This window comes from Amaranthus tricolor, chromosome 13, assembly GCF_026212465.1.
Source record: "Amaranthus tricolor cultivar Red isolate AtriRed21 chromosome 13, ASM2621246v1, whole genome shotgun sequence".
In the NCBI taxonomy this organism is placed as follows: domain Eukaryota; kingdom Viridiplantae; phylum Streptophyta; class Magnoliopsida; order Caryophyllales; family Amaranthaceae; genus Amaranthus; species Amaranthus tricolor.
In genome coordinates, this window is record NC_080059.1 from 9356834 (window position 1) to 9378263 (window position 21430).

Below are 21430 nucleotides of genomic sequence, written 5' to 3' on the forward strand. Positions count from 1 at the left end.
AGGTATTTGGAAGCACATGTATAAAAATTGAAGAAAGCTGTGATCAAATCTGGAAGTTTACCAGGAAACCACACTCAGAAAACTGAGGTATTATTGAAAAATACTCCTGACAAATTTACATAGCTTACACTCTTTGTGTTTGGCCAATGACTTTTTACTTGATTTTTGGCTTTTGTTTTTTTTTTTTTAGTTAAACAACAAAATAAACATTAGGTAAAATTGATTTTAAGCCGAAAAAAAACTGACTATTGGCTTTTTCCTCTAATAAACAACTAGTTGGCTTAAAAGCTAGCAAATTAGTCTATACTTGCAGCTGGTCAAACCAAATAACAACACCAACAACTTCAACCAGCAACCATCAAATTGACCCTAAAATGACTTATCAAATCATGTGCATTTTTATTTATGTGAAACAACTTTATCACCGATAAGAGTAAGATTACGTACATCCAGTCCTTGCAAATCCCGCCTAAGTGGAACCACTCAAGGGCAGCAAAGTGATGCAAAATTTTATAATTACATCATTGTATCTTCACATCAAACTTCTAACTGATATATTGTAGTTGTGCTCACATTGAGGGGACACAATAAGGATACAAAACAAGCGATTAGAACCTTTATACTCGAACATGTCTACCTTAATAAAATAATATAATTGAAATTTAATCGTATTCGTGTCCATGTCCAAATTTCAAACAATTCCCCTAAACGAGTTCAGTTCTCGAGCAAATGTCAATTACCGACACTTAAATCTACGTCAAGGTAACATAGGTCATACATTCCGCATTACTACTCCCTACTTCCTAAACATAGGAACTAAGAAACTAAAAACTAAGAAGCATGCATGCTTACTTGCCGTACACTAATAAAGCTTCTTTAGTGAAAGCTGTCCAACTCTCTAATTGTACATTAGAAAGCAGGCTAAGTTTATTACTTGCTATAAAAAGAAAGGTTGGTTTGCACTGCTGAGATGTTAATCATCAAGTATCCACTAAATCTCAGTGTATCAAGGTCAATTTCAATATGTTAACAAAATTCCAAAAAAGAAAGCATTGAAAAACTACCAATAACATTACTTAGATTTCAAATAACAAAACATACTTGACAAATGCATCCCCACATCAGTCGGATGAAAACATCGGTAAATGTTCGTTTGCCACATCGAAGCATGATAAACCAACATAGGAGGATAAAAAATCATGTAATCACAAGCCACAGAAATTTTTGGGTCAAACATAGATGTAATCACGGACACTAGCACCGAAGTTAAGCAGATGAAACTAAAGAGGGTATCGAAGAGTACATGTTACATGTTATACAGAAATGTACATAAAATACAGCAACATCGGCTCAAGTGTCGTTGAGCTACCATGAATGACAATTAACTCACAGGTAGCACATATACATACGCACGAGCAGCATCATAAAAAGCATAATCTAAACTATGATTACGAGCATACCTAAGATTAACACTTTCTTAAACATTGAACAACGATGCAGCAGCTTCAAGTAACAACATTTTCAGGCTTAGGAGGCAAAATTGTGCAATCCTCCACAGACCCTACCAAGCAAAAGTGTTCAAGTGGTTATCTCAATATCCAGTTTCATACCCTTGAATTGTCGCCTTTTTTGCAGCGACAAGCTCTACTTTGGCCATCTGCTTGTAGCAGTCTACTATCTTCTGATCCAGCTCATAATAAAATTCCATTTTGTTTAAGGGTTTCATATCAAGATCAATGAAAGATGCCTGCAAGAGAGTGAAAATTATATTATAATCAATTACCGTATAGCATGGTACGGTCAGTGCACGTCATACACTCTAAGAAGAAGCAAAACCGTCAGGCACGTCAGCCGATCAATATTGAAGTTTGTCAAATGGTCCCTCGTATGATATTAAACATCTGACAAAGACCAATTTAAAATGCATAAACTAACCAGGACAGATGGGTACCTTGACATCGAATCGTTGCTTTCTCGAGTCTAGGTATATGCTTCTATAATGGGATTCAGGATCATCGTCTTCCCTTGGCCGGAAACTGATCATTAGGCTACAGTCCTTGGCTGTAGCAGCTATCAAGTAGTCTCTTACAATATTCACACTTTCTTCTAAAGGAATAGAATGAAGAGAGTTATATTTGCCTAATTGCCGGTATTCACTGGATTTTGTACATATTTTGCAGGGCTGGGAAACAATATCATAATAAGCATGAATTGCCCCTTCCACATCTAATCTGTCGAGCTTTTGGACGTCTAATAGCCTATCAAGTACGCCTAATTTAATTATGGCCTCTCCTATAAGATACACAAAACTGCTTGTACGCGAATCATTTTTGTCGTGAATGAAAGAGTAAAGGTAATCGTCAAATGCTTCAGCTTTGGCGAAATTTGTCCCGTTGTTTCCCCCTCCTAAACCCCCATATATAAGGGAACCATTTAAAAAAACACGCAGATTATTCTGTGGATTTGCAAAAAGAGCCTTGATAGCTTTGTGTATTCGTTCCCTTGATCCGGAGAACAAATCCAATGGATCATATTCGCTCAACTGCTGTATCTGAGAAGCAACAGAAACTCATCTCAGTAAAAACAGGAACACCAAAGAGAAGATCTTAAAGTTAAAAGAACACAGAAAGCTATGAATTTACAATCTGTTGGCAGATACCATATGCAGCTATGCAACAACAGTATTGATGCATGGCAATATTCTTCAATAAACAATACGCCTATTGAATGTTGGGGAAATTGTAAAAAATAAACTAACCTTTGCTCAATCAGCTGAAAACAACTCAACAATTGTTTTTTTTAAATAAACCCTCCTATTCGCTATAATTGTTGAAAAATAAACCCAACTATAGTTTACTTATAGTTTTTGACTTACAAATAAACGTTGAAAATTGTTACAAACGATAGGTTGGTTTTATTTTTAACAAATATACCTAACAGATGGATTTATTTAAAAATAAATAATAGGTGAGTTTATTTTTAGCTGATCAAGCAAAGGTTGATTTATTATTAACAATCTACCCTTAAATGTATTCATTACTTACGGTTTACTTGGTGTTGTTGCAGTTTGAGGACTTGATGCATTCTAAAACGAGTCACGTTCTTCTTGATTGCATTTCTATCAGCTATATAGCTTGACGATGGAGTAAATCCACACTTAGGCTGTACATTAGTTACATTAATTATAAGACCAACAATATCAAAGTTATACCAATGACATAAGGACATGTGAAGTAGAATGCTTTTCATTAATCCTCGCAAAAACTAAACTACCTTAATTTCCACAGTTATGCATGGTGCTCCTTTAGATGTGCCTGCAAAAAAATTGAGCAAAAACAGTAAAGCTAAACAAAAGATGATCCCCACTTTTCAAGAATCATGTTTGTCACATTTTTCTTACCCGCATAGAGAATGGAAAATTAATTATGTCATCAAAGTAAGACACAAAGAGCACGTATAAAAGAAAAGGTATGTAACATCAAACACAAATGTTTCCATTCTGTGGGAGAAATCAACACGAAACTATATCTAAGGCATGTCAGGTTTTTCAATTTGCTTTTGAAATTAGAAGTGCCTAGAGCTTTCTATAGTTTTTCAACTGGAAAGCCAAGGCATAGTTGACATGATACAGAGTACAAGACGGGAATAGAATCATAATAAAAGTCTCGGGACGGTTTTACTGGGTGGACTTGCATGCAGAATGAAACATGGGGAACTTATTGTCAATGCTAATAAACAGGTGAGCAGAAGAGAAAACATGATGTGATTTGTGATTCAGAGTTACTTACTACTGGGAAATATTGAATGATCGGACATAAACAGCACAGAATCAGCAAAACAATCAACTTTAGCTGCATTAACTCTCCAGCCAGGGCGCTGGGAGAGAACATTTCTTTCAACTGATTCCAAAAATTCCCTTGATACAAGAACTCTAACCTACAAGTTTCATAGAGGACAAGATATTGTGAAGCGTCAGAAAAACGTTTCCAAACATGCCGATTACACGCAGGTCCAAAGGGTATGGCAAATAACACAAATTTAATAAAGCTATTCATATGATGAACCAACAAATACACTATTACAGGGTAAATGAAAAGAGTTGCACATGACATGATTGTTAATTGTTATTGATGCGGACTATGTTACTCGGACTCTTCATTTTGCTTCACGTACCTGTGTCCGATCCTTGATATTCGGACAGTGGTATGGTACTTTGACACTTCATTTTAGGTGTAAAATTGAATATTTAGACGTATCCAACACTTGGACACGCACCAGTATCCAACATCAGTACCTGAGTCCAAGTAACATAGGATGCGGAGAAGACGTATGGCAAAGTGCCAAGGAAAGTCATTTAATTGGGTTATAAAAAAAAAAGATGCCATGCAGCAACTTCACACACACACACATAAGTATATATATAATATAACGAGTCATTTTATTATCGTTATAAATCTTTGGGTCTATCACAAATAAAGACATTATAATCTAACCCTAACAGAAAATAAATGTTGTACCCCTTGTTCCCCTCTCCTTCATAGCACGCTCTCCGCAAGTTGATATTCTTGAATATACTAATTTAGAAAATTCAGACAAATAACAAATAAAATGGCTTTTTAAGCTTCTTCCTGCACTGGTTGTCATTTGAACTTCATTCTTTTCTTTATGACCCTGTTCATTGTTGTGCTTACAACAGATTCAAGCCCAAATTAAAATTGAGTAGTCTCGTCTTGAATCAATATGCACAACAAAGTTTCCAATTTCATGCACAACAACCCCAATATAAATAGTATTGTTCTAAAAATTAAACCAACCATAAATTTCTAAAACCATTTAACCATCTCCAGGATCGAATACATGTAAACATAAAGTTTTTGAAGCTACCGAAAAGACAAATACCAACATATGCAAGCAAAAAAAATAGACGACATTTACTGTAAACATACCCCAGGATCAACAAATTCAGATCCTAACAATGGGATCATCACACACTGCACATACAGCTGACCAGCAATCTCCTTGTTTGGTGACGAAACAATAGGTTCAGCATCTTTCCATAAAGTACACTCATGCTTGGACAAAACCAAACGTGCAGCTTCATACTTGGAACCATTCTTTGCTACCTTCTGCACCCGTATTATTTTCCCCATCTGTATCAGTGTGGGAGCTGATTAGTTGATTCAGATAACTCACACAAAAAGCCTATTCGAGCATCAAAAATCATCAATAATAAAAGCATAAAAGACATCTAAAGTTTTTCCCAGCTCTAACTAGTACAAGTAGTTACCGATTTTAGATTGCATCACTGCATATAGTTCCAATAATTTAGATGACTTGTTCATAGCCAACTCAAAGATTACAACACCCTTTCTAGACAATCAGTGGCGGACCCAGGAATTTCAAATTGGGGGGTCAAAATCCGAACGTCACATCGTTCGGATAATCTGATCGTCGTCCGAATAATTTTTTTTTAAAGAAAAATAGAAAACATAATAGAAACAATATTTACAATTTACAATATCAAATCCGATGTTAAAAGTTTTACAATCCAAAATATTAAAAAAAAAAAAATACAAGCGTTCAAATGAAAATTACAAATTCATCCTTCGAGTTTTCATAATTTTAAAGCGATCAATAATCTTTTCATCAGAAACTTGTAGAAACACTTCCTTCTCAATGTAAGTAACCAAACAATCATTCAATTAACAACTATCAAGTATTACATTATAGAAGTATTTTCATTACCATTCCCACAGTCTAATACCAACAACCAAATGGGAATCAACCTTACCCGAGTGGATAAAAGCATCAAGTAGAAGCTTAAAGGTGGATGAATCGACAAGGACACCATCATGCTTCATGGCACTAAAAAGATAGTGCACCACATGATCATTAAGGTAGTTGCGACTCTTCGGATGACAAAGTAAACGAAGAATCTGAGAAAAAGTGTTTGCAGAGTGTCTATAACCTTTTTTTTCAGTGCACCAGTTGAAGAAATCAATCTTTTTTGCTGGGTCAAGGGAGTTTTTTCTAAGGACATGGAGAACAAGACTCTCAGAAACAGGTATGAAGTCAGCGTCAAGACTTTGCGTTCCAGATTGAGACAAAGCTTTAGTGATATGTGCTGCAAGGAGGACATTCCCGATTTCTAATGATTGAGTAGGGATGGATTTCGATTCCTTCAATCGACCAAAAGTGGAAGAGCAGAAAAAACGATAGCTCCTCCACGAAACAACTAAAAAAGTTTGCATCCCCAATCATTCTATATGCCAATTGAACCTAAAATCAAGATAAAATCCTCAAATTAATTGATCAAGAGTAAGACCTATGATAAAATCTTATACTTATTGATTATAAACACATAATAAACACCAATATCAACAATCAGATTTTGTCAGCCAAAACTATGTATATATGTATAGTAAAAAATGGGAAATAAGCCATTATCAGATTAAGCTATGATGAAATCGTGAAGGTAATAACTACTACTACTACTATAAAAAAGGACATTTTTCTCAATTTACAACCAAATTTGTGATTATCAGTTCAAGAAGTGGTTTACTGAATCATTTTGAGCAAGCATTTCATCAAACAAATGGTGGGCATGCTCTAATTCATCATACAATGAACCCAAATTTTACTAACATTTCAAGAGAAAACTTAAGTTTGCAATTTAGCACCTCTGCTACAACTCAATAACTAAACATACAGATAAATAATTTGATTTTTGTCCCTCACCCAACATCAATTAAGCATATTCCAGTCCTTACTCTTGCAATAGACATTATAAGAAAGCCATGCATTATCTATAAAGATACCAACGACTATCAATAAATCATAAATGAAATTACCCATTACAAGGAGGGAAAATGGAAACACATACCTTGAGTGATTCTCACCAAACCAACTTCACAAGTTTTCTGTTTCGTTGAAGATTGAACATATACTCCTATAAGAAAAGATATACCAGGAAGAGAAGGAGAAAGAGGAAGAGAGAGAAAGTAGAAGGAAGAGTCAAAGAAGAAAGAGAGAGAAAGTAAAGACCATAACCTCCAATTGACACAAGTTTTACTCTTATATATAGCCCTAAAAACTTGTGAGTTATTTCCCATAACTCAACTTTCCTCTGAAACAAAAGGTATTGCTTTAAAATCTTCAATTTCCCTAAAAAATTCTATTTGGTTTCTCAATCGTCAGGCAATGTAATCACTTTGATGGATCTTGTTTATCTTTGATTTTGTACCCCCTTTTCCCCCTGACTTTTGTGGTTTAATTTTCATTATTATGCAGATGTTCATTGGCCATTTTGTTAAAAGATCCCACCTTTTCTATCCGATCTTGCATAATTCTCAGGTATAAATTTCTTATAAATACTCAAATTTGTTTATTCATACACTGGATTCTTGACTGTAGCAAAAAAGTAGTAAGTTCTAAGTTACAAGTAAATGCTGAAAGCAGTGGCGGACCCAGCTAGGGTCAAGTGGGGGCAGTGGACCCCCAATCTGAAAAAAAAATAAATGAGTTTTTTTTAAAAAAAAGAAAAAGTTACTGTTGGCGACCATACTTCCCGTCGCTAATCACCTTTAAAAAAAAAATAAAAATATGTAAAGAGGGCAGCGTGCTGGAGAAGCCAAAAACAAAAACGAACGCTAACCCTAAACCATTACTGCTGCATCACCATTACTCTCTCTTCTCTCTCTAGTCTCGCCTCTTCCAGTCTTCCTTCTCCAAATCTCCACCGCCAACCGGCACCGGGCACCGGCCAAGTTTCTCCAGTCTTCCAGTCTAGCCTTCGACATTCGACAATCGACAGTAAACAGTTCGAGTGTTGTGTTCCAGTTCGACCTTCGATTAATCGATTCCCACTGCTTCCAGCTTCTTCCTCTTCCTCTTCAATTCCATACTTCGATTCGAGCCTTCGACAATTCCATACTGTTCGAGCCTTCGATTCACTGACTGTTCGACTGTTCGAGCCTTCGTCGCTTCCTCTTCCTCTTCAATTCCATACTTCGACAGTACACTTCGTCACTTGTGAGTTCCATGCTTCCGTTACTTATTTAATTGTTAATTTGTAATTGTAATTGTTAAATTGTTTAATTGTTTCATAGCTTCATTAGTTCATTGTTAATTTGTTTAATTGTTTTGTTTCATAATATCAATCTCTTGCCATTTTTCTCTTAATTTTCAAAAGATTTGAGTTATAATGACAAAGAAACCAATACCCAGTGTTATCAATGGAAATGAGTCATCTTTGATTCTTGATAGTTAAATTGTTTGTTTGTTATCAGTTAAATATTTAGTTAAATTGTTTGTTTAATTGAATAATTTGTTTGGTTCATTGGTTGCAAGTTGTTACTTGATAGTTTGAATAATTAGATTGAATAATTGAGTCATATTTTAGAAGTATTGAGTCATAATTGAGTCATATTGAATACCAAGTGGTTTTAAGAATTCCCCTGCAAATTCTAGTGTTACATCAACTCCATTAAGGTTCTTTAAGCGCCCATCTCTCCCTCCTTCTCCAGCAAAGCACATTCGGGCTTTGTTGGCCCGAAGACATGGGTCTGTTAAGCCTAATGAGGCCTCAATCCCTGAAGGGAGTGAATGTGATATTGGATTGGATAAGAATTTTGGGTTTTCAAAACAATTTTTTGATCATTATGAATTTGGGGAAGAAGTAGGAAGAGGACATTTTGGGTATACTTGTGCTGGTAAAGGGAAGAAAGGTAGCTTAAAGGGGCAAGATGTTGCTGTCAAAGTCATCCCCAAAGCAAAGGTTCTTTTCTTTTTGCTAATTTTTTTGATTTATTTTAGTTTCTTGTGTAGTTTTATTGAGTCTTGTGTGTTTTTTGTCATATAGATTTGTATGTCAATGAGGTTTGGGTTAATTTCTTGATCTGATTGCTGATTAGAAGTATTAATTTTGGGTATTTTAAATTCCCTTTTGCCTAAATCATTGTATAATTTTGCAAAGTGGCCTAGAATTCGCTTTTTTCGGTTTGCAATGTCTGTTTATGATGAATTTTATTTGGATTCAATCCCCCTCTTTAGTTTGTTTGCTTAATTAGTTGGTATTGTCAAGGCTAGATGATGATGACTTTAACTACCCATTTGGTTGTTGGTATTAGACTGTGGGAATGGTAATGAAAATACTTCTATAATGTAATACTTGATAGTTGTTAATTGAATGATTGTTTGGTTACTTACATTGAGAAGGAAGTGTTTCTACAAGTTTCTGATGAAAAGATTATTGATCGCTTTAAAATTATGAAAACTCGAAGGATGAATTTGTAATTTTCATTTGAACGCTTGTATTTTTTTTTTTTAATATTTTGGATTGTAAAACTTTTAACATCGGATTTGATATTGTAAATTGTAAATATTGTTTCTATTATGTTTTCTATTTTTCTTTAAAAAAAAAATTATTCGGACGACGATCAGATTATCCGAACGACGTGACGTTCGGATTTTGACCCCCCAATTTGAAATTCCTGGGTCCGCCAAGTGGAGTAACTTTGTATAAGACATTTACAAACGAACTTTACAAAAGAATTGTAAGTACAAGTTTCTTCCTAGCTCGATTCAATTGCGAACTACAAGTTTCCTTGTTGTAGCTAGGAAAAAGAAGAAGAAAAAGAAGGATGTTTACACATACATTCGGGTACAGGATACGCAATCACATCTCTGTCTCTCTTTCCAGTTCTAGGTTCAGCCTGGCCTTGGGACTTTTCATGCATTTTCCTAATTACACTCCCAAGCTCTGCTTCAGAAATGGACTTTTCCTCAAAGAATGGAAGCATCATTCTTTTGTTAGGTTTTATATATTTCCTGTGCCCCGAGTATGCCCTGTGACCCTGCATAGCTCGGCCCATGTTGCCCCCATGCGATGGCAAGAAGACATCACTACTCAGGGATACAATGTAGTCTAAGGCTGCTAATGCTGATGATCTGTTGAAAAATGGAAGCAGCTCACCTTCCCTTGCTAGAGTTTGTTTAGTGAACATATTCGGATACTCTCGGATGAGTGGCTTAAGCGCGTCTGATCCACCATATGGCTCACCTCCTGCTACATACACTCTTGCATCTCTTGATGCCCCTAGTGCCTTTAAAAGCCTGTTTTTACATCATAAGAAACAAGCTTATATAACAAGTTCTCAACACCAACAAATATATGTAGTATATACATTGTTTCACATTAACCATTGTTAGTTGGATTCATGTACATTTGTATATTTTAGAATACATAACCAAGGGTCAAACCAGGGGAGAATATAGGATCAAGTCTGCCTAGGATAAGGTGAGTTGTGTAACATGTAATAAGCAAAATGGAAGCCAACCTACCCTATACTAGTGTCGATATTAGGGGCGAAGCAAATAATTTTGAGACCCTGTTTATTTTTCATAAATTTCTAAAAACTGGGGCCCTTTAAAATTAAAGAGTTACTTTGTAAAGAGATAAAAAAGAAGAGAGAAAATGTAATAAAATAAGTTTTTAACATATGGTCATTGATATGTAAAGTAAAACTCATACCAGCTACTCTACCACATCAATATGTTATTCTAATATGATTTTTCAATATGAGGCCATTTAGGTTTGGGGGCCCTGTGGGCTGTGCGTTTGGACACCCCGCACAGCCCCAGAATCGCCCTTGGTCGATATAACCCTTGTTGAAGGTATGTCAAACATTCAACATGCATAACTGAGACAATGAAATGATGAGTCTATCCAACATATTTAGACATAAACTATGTTTTCAAGTTTCAACACAAGTGAATCTATATGCTTATACCAATTCTAATTGGTGTACCTGGCCACTTCAAATGCATTCAAGGGACAGAGACCAGCTAGACGGCGTTGAGGATAGCTCATGTTAAGCCTTCCGGTGAGATACTCTGGCCTAGTACTCCTCTCTTCACTGATCATCCTATCAAATTGAGGTCCTAGTCCAGTTTGGCAGCCTGTTCTAATCCACACATCCTTCTCTAGCCTAAGATGAATGGCAATATATGGACCTTCAATCCACATTCGCCTCGCTAATCTATTCCCAAGGTCCCTAATTGGAGCCGCAAAGCGCAAGGCATGAAACGCAACTTTGCAACGCAACTTTTGGAGGTCCGAGGGAAGATTCTTCGCTAGCTTAGAGTCTAAGCCTTTAAGAACTAGTATACCCTCTTCATTTAGCTGCAAGGAAAACATAAATTTGTTAATATGTTGCATTTTCTGGTTTTCAAAATCTATGGTTAGTTGGGAAAACCTGTTTTGAGAAGCGGGTACGAATCCAAAGTGGAGAAACGTCAAATGGGATTTGAGTCTCGACAGACTGTCTTGAGATCAAATGTTTGAAGGGAAGAGAGGATACAACACGCACATCTGCAAGTAAGGTTCTTTTGAAGTGTTCAACATCAAAAATGTCCGAGAATTCACTACACATTGAGAAAAAAATTGATGGAAAAACCAATTAAATGAACATATTGAAAGACGAGCAGTAACAACAACAATGCCAAAGCCTTATCTCAAAAATTGAGGTCAACTACAAGGACTAGTAATGATCATGTTGTGAACATGGACACACACTAAACAATGCATAGAAACAAGCAAGAACAAAAAGCTTAAGTTTTAACAACAATCTTCCTCTCTGTTTTTCTGACCCTTCATAGAAGCCCAACATAGGAATCCCCAAAGAGATTCGCGCATGGGAATGGAAAAAGAGATTAGCGGCCCATGATACAACCCGGTTAAGGTGGATTGGGTACTTTACCCGTAAGTTACAATTGTTTTAAAAAATTGACCCGCCAATTATGTTGCCGGTCGGGTTTTTTTAAAACAGGCATAGTTTTCAAAAGCTTGCTCGATTGAGTAGACCTTCTCGAAACTCATTTTCTGTAGCTTGTCATTCTGCTCGATCGAGCAGACCTCTATTTCACCACTTTTTCTGCCTGTTCTTGCTTCAAACACATGGCAGATCACAAATGCAAACTAAAACTTGCCCCAATAAGTGTTTGAACGCATCACCATTTGGGTGATTTGGTTCTTGAATCAGCAGATCACAAATTAACTACCCATAATCAAAATTAGATGAAAAAATGGTTGATCAACAGACCCACATTTCTAAAACCCCAATTTTAATAATCCCATGTCATGATAATAAATTTGGAAGCAATTGAAAGAAAATGGGAGTACCTTTCATCGCCCCAGATGATATTAACCTGCAGAATAGGGACAACAAGAACAGCTTTCAAGATTCTAGCAATAACAACAGCATCAACAATCTGATTCCTCTGCTGATTCAACCCACCAGAAGCCACAACCACAAGAAACCTTTTGTTCTCCCTAGAAATCACACTCGATTCTTTTCGATAACGGATGCTAAAATCCAAGCAGGGTTGATACCCTTCATTATCTGGCTGTTTCCAAAACTCAATCTCTTCTTGACTCAAATTTGAAGGAATCCCATGAGCAGGAAGAGGAACCATCTCACTAACTGATAATCTTGGTTTATCTTCATCACCATAATCAGAAAAAATGGCGGAAAGAGAAGCAAGAAGCATGCGAGAAGAAGGAGAAGATGATGAAGAAGAAAGAGAAGTAGCAGGAGAGCATACAGAGCAAGAGGAAGAACTCTGAGAAACTTTAATGGTGCCCAGAATAATGATGACTGGGAAAACGAAGAAGGAAAGAAGAGAGACGAAGAGGAGAGAGATAGAAGTAGAAGGAAGAAGAAGTTTCTTGGTTTTATGGATTTTTTTGGGTGTTGAGATTAGAGAAGAAAATGGTGTTAGAGAAAGAAGGTTCAAAAATGGAGATGGGTTTAGCTTGGTGTTCATGATTCTTGATCTAGCCATCATTAATGGAGTTTTTGGCTGTTGATTTCTGCAAACTGATGAGTTCTTCAAGAGAAGAATGAAATGAAGGGGTGATTTGTTCTGGTTTCTGTTATAACAACTTTTCGCGGGAAAATGAAAGGTTTTTTTTACCAAAATAAAATATGGTAAGAGAAAATAGGGGTATATGTTTCAGAGCTACTACTACTATTTTTCGGTTATAGAACGGACTATTTAACATATATATATAGGGAAGGATCTATTGAGAAGGGGTTGAAAATGAGAAGGGTAAGAAAGACTCTACACCCTTAATTTCACTAAAATAAAAAAAATCTATGGTCACGATTAAGCCAAAAACTCATAATTGTAAAAGTAACTATGTTACACAGAAAGGTAACTATGAAATAATTTTTAAAATGTTCTTAATTTATAATATAGTATCATTTTTTGTATATATAGTAACCAAACAAAATCAAATAAAGATCCTTCTCACTCTTCTCATTCTAAAATCCTTCTTATTTGATCCTACATCTATATATATATATATATATATAAAAGACCCGTCTTTTGGTGAAACCATCTCATAAAACAAGTTGTGTGAAAATAATTTAAAATATAACTTTTGCTAGCCTCGGGTAGAGATTGTTGGCATCAGAGTTGAGAAAAACATATTTGTTTTGAATTAATTTGGTCCAAGGTCTAAACCCCACATATGTTAGATCAAATGTCATATATTTTGATTTTTAAATAAGTTTTTTTATTTTTTTATTTTATTTTTTTTAACCTATTGGTTATTATTAAGCTTCATAGAAAAGTAAATTTTAAAATTTTCTTATGGTGAAAATTATTGTCTTAAATAACGAGTTTAACTTAAAGTAGATATCATCTTTACTTGAAAAAGTGCAAATTGTACTACATTTAGGAATTTAATTTTTTATTCGACATTCAATCGCATTAATCTTTAGAGCAATTTGAAGAAGTTTGTTTAGAGTTGTTCAATCTACAATTTGCCAACTTTGATGAAGTTTTAATGTTTTCCCTTTGTCAAATTATATGATTGTATGAAGTTAATTTCTTGTAGTATATTTGATTAGAGTTCATGTTCATGTTCTTGTATGAAGTTAATTTCTTGTAGTATTTTTGATTAGAGTTTTCATGTTTAGTTTTTTTTAAGTGGTGATGTAATTTATAGTATTGCTTGACGAATAGTTAATTAACTATGCTTCGATTTAATATGTTCTTTTCATGCTTGTTTGTGTTTAATTCTGTGATACGTAGGTTGTCTCCATTTAGGGTTAAGGGCTTAATGTTGATTAGCATGACTAGGAAATGACCAGGATGTTGTAGTGTGATATGTTTTAATTATGAACTATAGAAGATAGTTAGGAATCTCATGACCTTGAGCAAGCTTTGGTTATGAAGGAGAAAAGTCTAGATCTAGGTGTGCCATAACTTGTGGTTGGAGGCATAGAAGCTCGAAAGCTATTAGGAAGCCTTTGTAACTCCTTAAAGATGTACTTAGGCAATAGTCAATTCGCCATGTATCCTTGAATGTTCTTAATTATGCTTAGTTATGAGTTTTGGTTTGAGGTTACGACTTATGACTTATGACAACAGTTTAACGTTGGGAAAGCCATGACTCTCGGTTAAGATAACTAATTTCACTACCATATACGCTGAAAATTTAAGTAGCATAGAATTACTCGATAATATTTTCAGTGGTAAAACAATCAGATCCCATAACAAACAGTAAAAGATGGGTTTAACAGCAAAATGTGTGAAAGGGTTAGAGTAGTAATAGTAATAGTAAAGTGTACACATCAAAATCTTGAGAAAATGAAAAGATAAAATCCAAAAGGTGGAGATCAGGAAGACAATGTTTTGTGCACTTGTTCACTGACTTCCATAGGTTGCTTCTCAGCTTGAATGTTGGTCACCACGTTTTTCTTGGCATAATAATCGATAACCTGTAATTAAGCACACACCCATATTCAATCAACTTGCCATATTCAACAACACAATGTACTTCCAAATAGCAAAAACAAATAAAATTTGACAACTTATTGTTTTCTAACCTAAAAGATACTTATATACATTCATATTGGTAGAATGCAGCAGGACTGAAACATATTTAATCCACTTTTATTTCTAACTTTTCTTTTTCGAAGAAGAGCAAGGAGCAAAGGTGCTCGTTCGAGTACTTTGCTCTAAAGAAAAACAATAGTTTTTAGTTGCTTTTGTTCTTCGATTTAGAAAGTGCTCGAACAAGCACCTTCCGATCAGTGTGTGTTTTCGCGAAGCAGATGTTTAGGCCACGGAATGATGGGAATAAATCATGCATAATCTTTATAATTAGAAAAAATGTATAAAGGTTAAAGGACACCATTAATTTCTGAAATTATACCTCTTGTTTCTCTCAATAGTTGATTAAATAAAGAACCCTTCTTGCCTAGTTGCCGTCTCTTACCATACATCCATGCAATAAAAACCCTTTTGCCTTCTAAAATGCCAATATACTAGAGAGTAGGTTCATTGCTAACTGGCCAGGTGAGTCCTCTCACACTACTCAGCCACAGTTACAAACGCATAACCTCAACCAGAACCAAGCTCAAGATAACTAGGTTCCAGTCGTTTCGACTTAACTTAGATCGCCTTTTTACATTACATTAAAACTATTAAACTAAAATGCAGGGTAAAGGTCTACAAATGAGCCTTTCAGTAAAACGATCATAATCCGAAGCCAAGGAAATAAACTGGCTCTATAGTCTATGGTAATTAACATAGCTCTCAACCTCTTGTCAATAAGGATAATCTATTCTCTCCTATTTTTACAAATGTCATTTCACCAAAACTATTATCTTTTTTTTGTTCTAATCGTTAGCAATGTTATATGAGCACCGTCTGGTAAGTAATTTAATTCAAAAAGTAGTTACATTTCATGAAAAAAAAAAATTCTACTAAGATACCTATCATATCTAAATGCAGAATCCCTTTACTAAGCAAATATGTTCGTATGCCCCTTATACATAGTTTCTTGATAAAAAAAGTTGCAAAGATAATCTAACAGAGATTGTTACTTGGACCATGAACTACATGAACAATTAATAACATTTCATTCTTCTTGTTGTGAATGGGCTATGATATTTGATGAAAAACAATAAACAAACTAATGCAAAGTAAACACCAAAAAATAGAACAAGCAACAACAATGGCAAAACACAAGAATATATGAGGTATCTAATGATACCTCCCCCTCAAACAAAGTATCTTATCATTAACATAAACAAGAATACATTAATGACTCATCTTACAAGCTTCAAGAACACATTCTCAAAGCAAAAGATTGAATATTGATGTCAATCTCCCTCAAATGCCCTAATACAAGTGGAGAAAGCTCTCTTGGCTAAAACCCTAGTAATCTCTTAGTATTAGGCTCTCTCTCTTACCCTAATACACTCCTAAGACCCCTTATATAGTCCCATGACATATTTGGGAGCCTTAGGACAAACCCACAAAAGGCCACAAAGAATCAGACATAAAACAGAAACGCGTACTGAGAGGAGCTGGTCGTTGCTCGACCACCCGAGCGAGAGTCCAGTAGCTTCTGTCTTGCTGCCCCTGCGTGGCTCGACCGAGCCCATCAAGCTCGACCATTCGAGCAGGCTTCACAACCTTCCATGAGCACTCCCTTGCCTTCATCAAGGCACACAAAGTCTCCCACTTTGATCACTTCATCAAGCGATCCAAAACATAAGCCCTCATACTTCCTTGCACTCACAACCTCGTTTTCAAACGTGCAAGCCAAGGAGTACACTACGAGGTGATCGAACTCACCTTTATCATGTTGAGATTTGAGGCTTGACTCAACACTTCTAATGCAATTACGTGGCTCTGACCTAGGCGGAATTTAGGAGGGCCGGTGTAGTAACCTTTCCCTTGTTGGTAATAACACAATTGTTTTCAACTAATATTTGGTAGCAAATATCATTTGCAACTTTACATAAAATAGAAATGAACATGATTTAATAAGTCATTCAATCTAACCTATTACAATCTTAAACTAAACTATAAAACCAATATCTGATTGAAAATAAAACCAATATCAGAAGCCACTTAGTTCATGATAGTTTTATGTAATAATTTTTGTTTTCTCTCAGGGGTCATGCAAAATGAATAGAGAAAAAAGGCACATACTGGTTCAGTCTGTCGATGGAAAGCCTCTAGCCTGGACTTCAGAACTGCTGCTGTATCATCTTTGCGCTGAATTAGAGGTTCTCCCGTAACCTTGAACAGTCACAGATTAAAAAGCAGATCACTCAGAAAAAGCTACGCACACAAACAAAAAAAGAAGTACAAGAGGAATGATATGCTGTTTCATGATCTTACAAGAGCAATTTCGATGGGGCAAAAATTTATAGTTCTTTGATTTTCGAATTATAATGAACTATAATAAACTGACTCATCAAATCATTTGCAGTTCTTATTTACATGAAGTTGCAAGTGATGTTTGTAACCAAGGGTCAATCAAAAACAATCTTTTTGTAAGTGTTATAACCAAACAAGAGTAAGGTTGTTGTACATCCAACCCCCAAACCCTACCCTAGGTGGCACTCGAAAGTCACTTAATGGCATTGGGGTAATAAAATATTGTAATGGAATGTTGAAATATGAACAAATGTCAAATTTCAAACACTAATGAATTTAATATCATCATATGTCTTACATCATCCACTCCAGGCGCTTTCGGAGGTGCAAATTTGGTGTGGTATGTTCGACCACTAGAAGGATGAATCCAACGACCAGTGATTCTCTCTTCCAAAATGGCATCATCAATAGCAAAGTTCAACACTTTATCAATCTTTGTGCCTCGCTTTTCAAGCATTTCATCAAGCTGCATAAGTGTAGGAGTGAGTATGATTATTTTTCCCTTTTTCTGAGGCACACTAATTGATGCTGCAAGAATACTAAGACACAATACACACAGGTCACAGATAAAATGAAAAAAGGGATATATACCTTTTGTGCTTGGACAACTGTCCTGGGGAATCCATCGAGAATGAAACCCTTTTGACATGAAGGCTTGTTTAGGGCTTCATCAATGATCCCAACAACCAAGTCATCCGAAACAAGTTCACCCTGAGCATCTTAAAACACGATATTGGTTAATTGCTTTTTACAATCTACAGCACAAATTGACAACACATTTAAAATATTAATGTAATGATGATTTCAACATTTCACCTTCTCCATGGCTTCTTTAGCCTTGACCCCAAGAGGAGTTTTAGCAGCCACTGCAGCTCTCAGCATGTCACCAGTAGCTAAATGACACAAACAGTACTCATCCTTAATAAGTGGTGACTGAGTGCCCTTACCAGATCCAGGAGGTCCTGAGAAATGTAAATGATAAGTAATGATAATTGCAAAGAAGAATTCAAACAAAACAATAGTTTAACCAAACAGCTATTTATAAATTATGCATGTTAACCAAATTGATCTTCATTTTACGGATTTGGAAAAAGGAGATGATTACGGAATAGAAGACACCCCAAAGTCAAAAAAATTGTTCAGATAAATATCATAATATTTCAGTGAGTTCAAATAAAGTCCAAATCCATATTTCATTTGCTAGCATTATATTACCTCCAAAACTTAAAAGCTATAGGAGGAATATATGTCAGGACTAAGGTTTGGATTCTCATACATGCTTATTTTTGTGGGCAACAATCCCCAAGGTGAAAGCAAACCAAAGAAGTAAGAGCTTCCATAGTTCATTCAAAAATCTGGATTTGCCCCCCAACCCAATGTTTGAAAACATCAGGATTTAGTTGTGAGCTTATCATTTGCAAATGCCAAGCAAATTACAAATTCATTTGAAACACTGAGAAACTCCTGCCTTCGCCATCTGTGAATTCTAGTTATTATCCGCCCTCCTCTCTCCTCCAGCCATCTCTCCTTGTTTGGTTACAATTGTTTGTTCAGATTTCCTCTCTTGTCTTCACCAATATTACACGAAATGAAACTCAATTCAAAACAAGAAATGAAACAAGAAACGACAAAACGTTAATCTAGCGCTTAAGAGACTTAGGAACTGCCTAGATTGAGGGGAAATTGGGTGAAAGTACAACAATTTATTAAGTCATAGAAAATGTGTTTGGAACAATAGTGTGGCAAGGAAAATTTTCATACATAAACGGGGTTAAATTATTACTCTAGCCCCCATTGAGCTAAAAATATTGATGTTATCTTTTTTATTCATTCACAATTTTCAGTATCACATCTTCATCTCCACCATTTTCTCACATTTTTTCAATTTGACCACATATTTATCTTCGTTGGCATTTTCTCACTCTACGCTTTAAGTGTATGTTTGGTTCTTGGGGATGATGGGAGACATGAAATTTACCAAACCAATAGATTTAGTACTCCTTAAATTGTTTCTTCCTTTAAATATTCTTCTGTATTATCTGCCCTCATTTTATTTACTTTCGAAACAATAAGTTGGATCCAGGCAAGGCCTCGAGAAACAAAATAGTATCCAATAGAAGTTAAGATAGAGCCATGGTGTTGCCCACAAACATTGATTATTAATATGAAATATAATCATAATACTAATCATGAATCAAAAGCCTTGTATTACAAAAGTAGAATATGATACCACCATAACAGTATATGGAAAAAAGACTAGTTGCCATAATAGTTTTGAAATTAGTTTAGATTTTGTAACTTATGTCATGAGCCAAATTCATATTAATGCAGAGGCAAATACCTTAAAAAATTTATTTTGAGATTTCAATTTCTAGAGTGAAATGAATGAATTGGCATGAATCTAACAGCACATTTGGAGTAAATGGTGGTAATGGAAATGATACGTAGTCTAATATTACATGAACTATACGAAACTTAGATATAAAAATGATTTTGTTCATAATTTTCCATTACCACTAAATAACACCTCTTCAAATAATATTGCGTTAGAATGAATTTTGCGAACAAAGTGACATGATTGACCATAAACTTATCACTTATCAAGAGATTCTCCGACCAAAATTACACTAACTACCCCAGTACCCATTATCATTCCCACCACATAGTAACAACAACCAAAAGAATGTTAGACTAAAAATAAGACATTATATAATTCTCATGTCCTAAAACGATAGCAGCTGTATCTGGACAGAAAATTAATAGCCCAATAAGATAGTAATTCTGTTGAATTAGGACTCCAAATGAAAATGATCTTATTCCTTTAACAACCTCACAATAGTCTAAATCGATTTACCCTACAACAAATTGATAAAAATTCATACCAAATCCTCTCCTACAACAAATTTACCCTAAATCAATCAAATTCCTTACATTCAGAGTATTTCAATTTTCAGCATTTCACACTCCATTAAGGAGACAAAAAAAACAATTGAAAGATAAAGTAAAAAAAGATAGAAAAAAAAAAAAAAAAAAGAAAAAAGAAAAAAGAAGAAGAGATAGATCTAAAAGAAAAAAAAATATACCAACAAGAATGAGGCGCTCATCGCGCTTAGAAGAACACTTCATACGACGAAGAAGCTCAGTCATGAGATCAATAGAGGAAACATCTTCCAAGTTAGCCGCCATTGTTGAGTCAGAGATTCTCCGCAAAGGGGGAGTTGATTATTCGGGTAGAGAAGAATAGACATAATAAAGTGTTGGATTGATTGTTGGGACCTCTCCAAAAGCCAAATTTGCAAATGCGCGGGGATTTTGATTCTTCTTCTGCGGCCTTTATTTTAAACCAAGCATCATTAATTGGATTTTCTACTTGACCCTTTATTTATTTTTTGGATTCCTAGGAATCGTTTCACATATTCCATGACGATATTTATATGATATTTTAACCGAATTTGATATTTATTCGACGTTGTAATTAAATCTGATTTGGCTCGATTTTAAAGTGAATTTTAAATTATATAAAAATCAACGTGAACACAAGATGCGGTTTTCAACCGACTTAAAACACCTAACCCGAAATCAATTCGATGATCTGAATAAATACCTCTATTCATAAAGCTTTCAATGGTATGAAAATAAATTTACTCTACAATTTCTCTTTATCCCCACCAAATTTACATTTGAAAATTTTTGACATAAAAAATTTATCCCATTAATAAGAAAACAAAAAAGTTTCATCATCACTTTTTAAATACTAATTTATATAGAATTAGAAAAAGCTAAAAATTTAAAGCATATTAAGATAAAGCAAAATGTATCTCTAATTATATAACATAAAATTTTATGACCATTACTATATTTATATTTTTTTTTAATATATATGTATAAATAAAATAACATATTTAAAAAATAAAAAAAGTTTTTGAACAATATTCACTTCTTATTGTGTGGTGAACAAAGTTATTCTCTAAAAAATTTTCATACTGTAATGGCCCGGATAAATTCAACTAGGAAATTCTACATAAAGTTGTAGTTCTCTAAGTGATATTCGAATCATTAAGGAAAATTTAAACACAAAAGTCTAAGGATTCGTTCCACCCTAAACGGGTTACGTTCTAATGGTCAATACTACGGTAGTCAACAAATATAGCAGCGGAAAATAAAAGAAAATCTAAATGAAATC

General features: G+C 34.8%; 3 protein-coding genes and 1 long non-coding RNA gene across 5 annotated transcripts; 1 reads left to right on the forward strand and 3 right to left on the reverse strand.

Annotated features, from left to right (window-relative positions):
- Window positions 1-346: 346 nt before the first annotated feature.
- LOC130797689 (inositol-pentakisphosphate 2-kinase-like) lies at window positions 347-7292 on the reverse strand. The gene is made up of 8 exons (XM_057660396.1): window positions 6884-7292; window positions 5969-6279; window positions 4947-5150; window positions 3789-3936; window positions 3274-3314; window positions 3052-3162; window positions 1952-2551; window positions 347-1747 (listed from the first exon to the last, which is right to left on the reverse strand). The coding sequence occupies exons 2-8, from the start codon at window positions 6137-6139 to the stop codon at window positions 1592-1594; spliced, it is 1431 nt and encodes a 476-aa protein (XP_057516379.1). The 5' UTR covers window positions 6140-6279; window positions 6884-7292; the 3' UTR covers window positions 347-1591.
- On the forward strand, window positions 7002-9391 carry LOC130797690 (uncharacterized). The gene is made up of 2 exons (XR_009038929.1): window positions 7002-7138; window positions 7291-9391. It is a non-coding gene; the product is annotated as an uncharacterized LOC130797690 (long non-coding RNA).
- A 223-nt stretch (window positions 9392-9614) lies between these two features.
- Window positions 9615-12843, reverse strand: LOC130798789 (O-fucosyltransferase 37). The gene is made up of 4 exons (XM_057661885.1): window positions 12182-12843; window positions 11256-11424; window positions 10809-11182; window positions 9615-10113 (listed from the first exon to the last, which is right to left on the reverse strand). Exons 1-4 carry the CDS (start codon window positions 12841-12843, stop codon window positions 9615-9617), a joined length of 1704 nt encoding a protein of 567 aa, XP_057517868.1.
- A 1698-nt stretch (window positions 12844-14541) lies between these two features.
- On the reverse strand, window positions 14542-20572 carry LOC130797687 (adenylate kinase 4). 2 transcript variants are annotated; one of them, XM_057660392.1, is made up of 6 exons: window positions 20331-20572; window positions 18064-18209; window positions 17839-17958; window positions 17546-17713; window positions 17017-17106; window positions 14542-14789 (listed from the first exon to the last, which is right to left on the reverse strand). In XM_057660392.1, the coding sequence occupies exons 1-6, from the start codon at window positions 20431-20433 to the stop codon at window positions 14688-14690; spliced, it is 729 nt and encodes a 242-aa protein (XP_057516375.1). In that variant the 5' UTR covers window positions 20434-20572; the 3' UTR covers window positions 14542-14687. The 2 variants fall into 2 exon arrangements, with proteins under 2 accessions (XP_057516375.1, XP_057516377.1); XM_057660394.1 differs by lacking the exon at window positions 14542-14789 and adding an exon at window positions 14820-16757.
- Between the last annotated feature and the right edge of the window lie 858 nt (window positions 20573-21430).

Excerpts from the sequence above, each read along its gene's own strand:
- LOC130797687 (XM_057660392.1), bottom strand. The coding sequence starts at position 20,433 with ATGGCGGCTAACTTGGAAGATGTTTCCTCTATTGATCTCATGACTGAG. Across the intron at positions 18,210-20,330 it reads TGAGCGCCTCATTCTTGTTG|GACCTCCTGGATCTGGTAAG; the intron begins GTATATTTTTTT and ends TACATTTCTCAG. Across the intron at positions 14,790-17,016 it reads TCCATCGACAGACTGAACCA|GTTATCGATTATTATGCCAA; the intron begins GTATGTGCCTTT and ends GCTTAATTACAG.
- LOC130797689 (XM_057660396.1), bottom strand. The coding sequence starts at position 6,139 with ATGTCCTCCTTGCAGCACATATCACTAAAGCTTTGTCTCAATCTGGAA. Across the intron at positions 3,315-3,788 it reads TCATTCAATATTTCCCAGTA|GCACATCTAAAGGAGCACCA; the intron begins GTAAGTAACTCT and ends ATTTTTTTGCAG. Across the intron at positions 2,552-3,051 it reads TCAAACTGCAACAACACCAA|ATACAGCAGTTGAGCGAATA; the intron begins GTAAACCGTAAG and ends GTTGCTTCTCAG.
- LOC130798789 (XM_057661885.1), bottom strand. The coding sequence starts at position 12,843 with ATGGCTAGATCAAGAATCATGAACACCAAGCTAAACCCATCTCCATTT. Across the intron at positions 11,425-12,181 it reads ATCATCTGGGGCGATGAAAG|TGAATTCTCGGACATTTTTG; the intron begins GTACTCCCATTT and ends CTCAATGTGTAG. Across the intron at positions 10,114-10,808 it reads AATGCATTTGAAGTGGCCAG|GCTTTTAAAGGCACTAGGGG; the intron begins GTACACCAATTA and ends ATGTAAAAACAG.